The sequence below is a fragment of the Periplaneta americana genome, chromosome 9 (genome assembly GCF_040183065.1).
Source record: "Periplaneta americana isolate PAMFEO1 chromosome 9, P.americana_PAMFEO1_priV1, whole genome shotgun sequence".
NCBI classification, from domain to species: Eukaryota; Metazoa; Arthropoda; class Insecta; order Blattodea; family Blattidae; genus Periplaneta; species Periplaneta americana.
Genome location: NC_091125.1, coordinates 77,936,874 through 77,944,691, shown reverse-complemented (window position 1 = coordinate 77,944,691; position 7,818 = coordinate 77,936,874). Strand labels below are relative to the sequence as shown.

Sequence of the window (7,818 nt, the reverse complement as noted above, 5' to 3'; positions counted from 1 at the left end):
AGTACTGTATTAAGAATAAGTGTTTTTACTCACGAAGTAAGTTATCTATGCGAACGTATTCATTATGCGGTGTATATTATACTGTCTACAGCACATTAGCGTACAATATAGAGAAAGAAGTTAAATTGAAAAATAATCATAATATGAATATTTAAACACAATTTTGAAAATGGTGGCCGTTCATTTCGATACAGGCTTCAGTTCTTTTGTGCATATTATCGCACTATAGACTATTGCATCTAATTCCAATTGCCAGTTTCGTCCTTCGTACTAGTAACTCATGTTGAAATAATTTTATACCTACTCTACGTACTGTTAATTCAATCTTCACTTCTGCCCGACCCGAAAATATAAAATTACTCAGACATGCTATCTACTGTCCGTCCAAGTGGTTATGCCGCAGGATTGTACAAAGGGAGGAAATCACGTGACAGTTAATTACTTAACGAGGCCCTTTTATTTAAGTTAAATTAAACAGCTGTATAATATTACGTAAACGTCCAATTCCTAAGAGAAATTAATGTTTTCAGAAAAGAGCTAAGACAGCCCAGCTATTACAGAGCAGAAGCAGGTGGGGGAAATCGGGATGCGACGTAGGCAAACGGACAGTACCTGTGCGAAAATATGATTCAATATTGAAAGCTGTTTCGTCACTGGAAAACGCGAACATATTTCTGGAACGTACTATAGTCAGTAACTCAGTACTGCTTATTATCTGCTGTCTTGGCTCTGTGTGGAGTTGGAACTTCATTAGTAGAAGGGGTGGGAGTGAAGTACATTCAAAAACTCAGGTGCAATAAAAATTGAAGTAAAAATAAAATGATGTCCCTGTATAACAGACACTGCGAAATTCCGAAATGTTCCAAAGGGAGTGGAGAGATGGTAATACTTATGTTTAATTGTGTCAAGTTTTATTTTTTTTATTTTGTAATAATACTCATAATTTCATTAATTCTATTAGGATACTTCATGTTATGAAATAAACGATTAATAAATCTTCATGCTAATTTCAAAACATTGCATTGTCGCTGAAGTAAATACAGCAGTCTTATTCACAAGATTACCGTTCTGTATTCAGTCTAATTACTATTGTATTTTACTTGGGAACACGTACATTATTCAGCAGGAAAATAGAGTGAGAATGAACGAAATCTACTGAATAGAATATTAAGATTCATCTACAGCAGTGGTCGTCAGCACTCCCTGAAATGGGTAAAGGGTAAGCGGAGCCGTCCCCTGTGCCCCGTCGTGCAGCAGGGAGAGGTAAAGAGTGTACCTGCTAGCAGCAACGAATGTACCATAGTAAAGTGTGTTCTCCGCGGGTAAGAGACGCTAGCCCCAGGATGATCTGAGCTGATGACCGCTGATCTACGGGTTGAAGACGAAATATTGCATTCAGATCACCATATCTATGTCGTAACAAAATTATCTCTAACATTTATTTTGTGCAATTATGAACGCAGTTTTTGCGTTGTGAAGAAACAAGTCTATCATAAGCAGGCCTGTGACATTGGAGCATGTTTACAGTGAAAGGAAGCCAATTCACTACAGGATATACACAGAGTACGCAAGTGTATGTGTGTACGGAGACGACACAACGCCACGGTACAGTTCATTCAAGTACAATACAAACTGTCGTGAAGTATAGTGCGCTCTGCAGTATGGCTCAGAAGGAAAGAAACACGTCTTGGAAACTAGAATGTTTAGTTTCACAGTATGGTGCAGATGTATTTTGCTTTCTAAATAACAATCTGTATTGTAAAATTTGCAATGTCAGCTTTACGTCTGCTAAAAGCAAGAAATATAATATTCAAAGGCACGTAAGTACAATGAAACATAAACTGCTGGAACAAGGAAATGTGCAGAAGGATCCTATGTCAAATTCAACATTTTATGAAAACATCATTATATTGTATCAAATTTTGGATTTATTCTTCATCCAATTGAAAGTTTAGAAGAGAGTGGAGTTAAACTGGTGGGACAAATTTAAGTAATGAATAATATTGTCTAAACTAAATAGTATACAAGACGGACGTAGGCAACAAAGTCTGAAATAAAAATGAAATATGTATTACAAAAAAATAATGGGTTCAGTTCACTCTGTCAGGTAGCTAATATTCTGTCGGATGACAAATACTGTAGATAATTCAGATGTCGAATCGAATGGTGTCAAATATTTCACATAGGCATCTGTCGTTTCGCAGCTTTTCTGCATTCAAATCCATACTAGACAGTAGTAGAGACTCATTCGCTTTCGAACTTTGAGAATGCATCTTGTTGTTCACTGTAATTACAAAATAAACACGCAATAGACAATACATCTAAGCCCACATGTGCTGAATTGAATTTTCTAATAGTTGAAATGGAGTTCACTAAAGATAGCAAGTAATTCAGAGGGATGTGTGTATTATTCTCTTCTGCAGACTGTCCTGTACAAGACGGAGCGGTGCTGCGTACTCTGTGTACCTACAGTATATCCTGGAGTGAGTTGACTTTCTTTCACCGTAAACATGCTCCAATGTCACAGGCCTAATCATAAGCGGCTCACATCATCGTCATCGTCATCGTCATCATCATCTTATTCATCTGTTCATACTGATGATATATTCGATAATATGTAGGAAAGTGGAGATGCTTCTAACTATTAGTGCTATTACAGTGTTCAATCTCATTCGTCATTCCACGGTTCACATATAACTTACACGAAAAAGAGGAAAATGAAAACCACATAACCAAATATTTGACAACTCGTCAAGGTAATGAGGATGACTCCTGGTGTTACCGTGGGTTTTCGTGTAGTATATACTGGATTCGAACGTGTTGTCCGATGGGAGAGAGGCAAGTGGTTTCAGATTAACTGTGTTCTAGATTTTCTCTACTGTGTAAAATATACGTGGATTGTGCCCTGTTGAACTCCTGTGTCTTAGTTGTTCGCTATACACTTGCTTTACGAATAACTTTTTAATTACTTATTTTACGACGCTTTATCAACTGCGACGAATAACTTATATCATGGGCTAGAGACAAAAAAATTCGGTATTAACTTCGAAAAAAAAGTGATAATATTATATTTCCCGTTTTAACGTTAATCATTTGTAAAATAATCGCAATAATTTGGTATGTATTTTAATGAGACTTTTACGTAAAAGAAACCATATATTACGCATTAGGCGACAAATAATGATAAAAAGAAGGTTCCATACATCAATTTATTCAACAGATCCACAAGGAACCTAGACATATTTCAACACAGCAGGTGTAAATTCAGGGTAATTCAACATGAGAGGTCGTATTGCCTGAATGACGTCAACTTTATCATCGAAAGTGTTGGACGATTGTTAAATTTACACACAATTCATATGAATCGTGTAACTCGATTGTTTTAAATTTCTTAATCACTAGTTTACTCACATGCTTATATAATTATTGTATTTCAGTCTTTAAATCCAAACTGAAATGGTTCATTAATTTGCCTACCGACTCCACTCCAATATTAGAAATTAGGCCTACTATATTCATCTACTCTTCATGTCATTATGCGGAAATCTGTGGTCTCTGTCTGTATGAGAGATACCGCTGAACATGACTACTCACTCACAAGGAAACAAAGCCGTACCTATAGTAAAGTAATAGCAAATCTGTTTCATCGGGTAACAAGTTTCGCTCCCTGCTGATAACGAAAACTGAGTATTCTACCTCCACCCCTATTGTGCACGTGAGGATTGGCTCGCCTGTATTTTTATTCCCGTTTTTAGTGGTGTTCATGCTAGAGTAACAGCTGCAAATTTATTGTGTAACTGGTTTGTGATTTATGCCAAAAATCAAACGTGCAACGGCTCGCTGCTCGTAGGCTCTTAGAATATCTACGTGTCTGTTTTATACAGCTTATTAGCATTATCAGTGTTAGAGGGCTAAGTAGTGGCTCTAAACAAACTTCAAAACTTGACGACATTAATGGAATGAATTGTACAAATTGAATCAATTATTTGAGTTCTCTTAATTTAATATATAATATAATATCCAACTATAAAACCAGTATGAAATAATATAAAACGTTTTCGCTTCTGTTTTAGTTGAACCGTTGATTTTAAACTTTAATAAATACTGCAGAATAACAACAGACAATGCAGCAGTCACTCTCACTACTCCCACCTGTAAGAAGAAGAGTACTCACCCCAAAGTCTTGGTGCTGATGAGCGGCGTCTTGAGGCTGAGGAAGCCATTGGAGCGCCCCTCTTTGCTGCCGCCGCTGCCACCGGTGTCCATACGGAGCGTCGAGCGCCCCTTCTCGCCCTGATCGCCGTCTTCCTCGTCCCTCTTGCGCTTCCTCTTGTGCCACCAATAGCAGATGAAGAGAGTCACTCCCAGTGTGATCAGTGCGGCCAGCGTAGACAGCACCGCCGTCAAGATGACGTCGCGACGCTCCATAACGAGCTGGAAAGAGGAGATTGTGCTTGCTTTTATACTTTTTACTGGCGTAATCTAAGACATACCGGATGATCCAACAGTCTGGACACAATTTTATAGGAGTACAGGGTACTCAACTCTATCATTTGCAGCAAAAAAAAAAAAAAAAAAAAAAAAAAAACATAGCTGTCTCAGTTTGTGGCTGTTATGAAGGCATACATAGATTACATCTGTGGTGAATAATTTCAAGGGAAAAATTGTTCCGGGGCCGGGTATCGATCCCGGGACCTCTGGTTGAACGTACCAGCGCTCCACCACTGAGCTACCCGGGAACTCCACCCGACACCGTCTCAACTTTTCCCTTTATATCCACATAACTCGCGTGGGCTGACGAAACGCCAGAGAGTTATGTGGATATAAAGGGAAAAGTTGAGACGGTGTCGGGTGGAGTTCCCGGGTAGCTCAGTGGTGGAGCGCTGGTACGTTCAACCAGAGGTCCCGGGATCGATACCCGGCCCCGGAACAATTTTTCCCTTGAAATTATTCAAATCTGCTTTACAAGGAGCTTCACCTGAAAGACTAGATTTGCATACATCTGTGGTGTTCGGGTAAAGGGTATTAAGTCATTTGTTGTGCAAATTGAGTTTTATTCCTCAGAGGAATACACAAGTTAAATTCTACAAGTGAGTATGGAAAAAAGAAACAAATACTAGTATTCTTTATGGTTGTGAAACTTAGACTCTCGCTTTGAGAGAGGAACATAGGTTAAGGGTGTTTGAGAATAAGGTGCTTAGGACAATATTTGGGGCTAAGAGGGATGAAGTTATAGGAGAATGGAGAAAGTTACACAACACAGAACTGCACGCACTGTATTCTTCACCTGACATAATTAGGAACATTAAATTCAGACGTTTGAGATGGACAGGACATGTAGCACGTATGGGCGAATCCAGAAATACATATAGAGTGTTAATTGGGAGGCCGGAGGGAAGAAGACCTTTGGGGAGGTCGAGACGTAGATGGGAAAAGAATATTAAAATGGATTTGAGGGAGGTGGGATATGATGATAGAGACTGGATTAATCTTGCTCAGGATAGGGACCAATGATGGTCTTATGTGAGGGCGGCAATGAACCTCCGGGTTCCTTAAAAGCCATAAGTAAGTAAGTAAGTATTCTCCTCAGCTACACTACGCATTCGTAACTGAAGGAAGATAAAATACTTCCACATTAAATTAGTCTATCCAATTGAAATGATTGCAAAGTACCGTTATGATTATTTTCTAATGTTCTTTTATTTATACCACAGTGTAGTATATACAGTCACGAAGCTTAATACGTAGTAAATATGCATCCATAGATAGTTGCTGACCACTAGGATCGCTACTATAGCCTCATTACAGACAAGGCAAAATAGTACTTGCACAGTCTATTGTTCCTAGTACCCTCATAAATTCAAGCTTGTGAATGTATATACTAGACTGTGGTTATACTGAAACATAGGCTAGTATATGCCATTTCATTCCCGAATGGAGTTACCATAGTCACCACTCACTTCAATTTGATTTCTTTTGGATTTCCTTTGCATATTTACACTCAGATAGAAGAACAATGTTACATGCAACATAGTCATACTGACATTTCACATGCATAATTTAATAGATCTGCACTTCTGCTTATAGATACGACCTCACCTTCATTATATCCACACTAAACGGATTTGTATACATTTGAAAATCAATTTCCATGTTTTTTAAATCATTAAATCTTTCGTTATTAAAACTAATTTCAGTCCATTCAAGAGATCGCAAGGAAAATTACAGAAACTTTTTTTTGATAAATTTGCTTCCCAGACATGTATCAGACGTACGAAAATGTCTATAGGCCTCTCTATTAATGTTTTCGTTACTCCCATGCAAACGGCGATTTAATTTGTCGAAGTGTTCTAACATATCGGCAAGAAACTCGAACTCTGTTACCCATTTTTTATCTATTAATTCAGGAAAGTTTGTACTCTGAAACAAAAGAGAATAAATATAATTTTTTTTTAAATAAATTGCGTATTGAATTCTGTCATCTGTGATACGTAGGCTACTGGGCTAGTTTCCTCATAAGTGGTGCCATGTTGGTATCACTTGTGAGGTGCAGAACTGTCTTGGGACTTGACTAAACAACAACAACATAATAATAATAATAATAATAATAATAATAATAATGATAATTAGTTATAATAATAATATTGCATTAATAATGTCAATTCTAATATTATCAATAATGATGTAGTAATAATGAAATAATGCTAATAATATCAATCATAAAAATAATATGCCAATAATCTCAATTCTAATTATATCAATAATGACATACTATCAATATCAATAATAATAATAATAATAATAATAATAATAATAATAATAATAATGATCATAATAATAATTATAGTAGTAGTAGTAATAGTAATAATGATGATAGTAATAATAATAATAATAATAATAATAATAACCATCATCATCATATACTAAATCTAATAATGTGTATTCAAGTAATATTAAAAGCAATGATACACTACTAATAAAATAATAGCAAATAATATCAATCATAATAATACGCTAATAATATTGATCCTAAGAATATAAATAATAGGCCTAATATACTAATAATTACATCAACACTAAAGTATCATTAGTAATAATTAAAAAGAGGCTTAACACCAATATCATTCATATTGCTTACAATGATTAGTAATAATAATAATAATAATAATAATAATAATAATGTCAATATTAAGAATAACAATAACAATATATTAATAGTCACATCAACACTAAATGTATCATTAATAATAAAATAACAGCAATGCCATTAATATCGCTTACAATAATAATAATAATAATAATAATAATAATAATAACAATAATAATAATGTATTAAAATATCAATGCTATTATAAAAAATATGTGTAACTATAAAATACTTACAGTAATACTAATGATAAAATTTTCAAGAATGATAATTACAATAATATTACCGAATACGTAAAGATTAACTTTATGAATAACAATATAAATGGTGATCGTGTATAATAATAATAATAATAATAATAATAATAATAATAATAATAATAATAATAATAAAAATAAATTGGAATTACAATAATTGGGGGACGCTATATTACGTTAAATGTAACAGAAACTTTATAAGCACTAACAAAGAACAAGATTATACGTATATTATATATCAAATAAACATTCACACATTTTGAATAAGAGCAGGTGACGTACGTATGTTTAAAAGTACCTCTTGCTTCTTTCATTTCAAATAATGCAGCTGTATCAGTCAGTCGAAGTTCACTACTGATGTAACGTCAACGTGCTTGTGTTTGGCTTCCTTGAACAGTGACCGTAGTCCTCACC

The 7,818-nt window shown here is 35.1% G+C and overlaps 1 protein-coding gene across 1 annotated transcript in view; it reads right to left on the bottom strand.

The window, feature by feature from the left end:
- Window positions 1-4,170: 4,170 nt before the first annotated feature.
- Window positions 4,171-7,818, bottom strand: part of LOC138705596 (uncharacterized) — a 410,492-nt gene continuing 406,844 nt past the window's right edge. Inside the window, exon 2 of the mRNA XM_069834197.1 lies at window positions 4,171-4,434. Within this exon, the coding sequence (XP_069690298.1) occupies window positions 4,171-4,434 (264 nt within the window). The remainder of the gene's footprint in view (window positions 4,435-7,818) is intronic.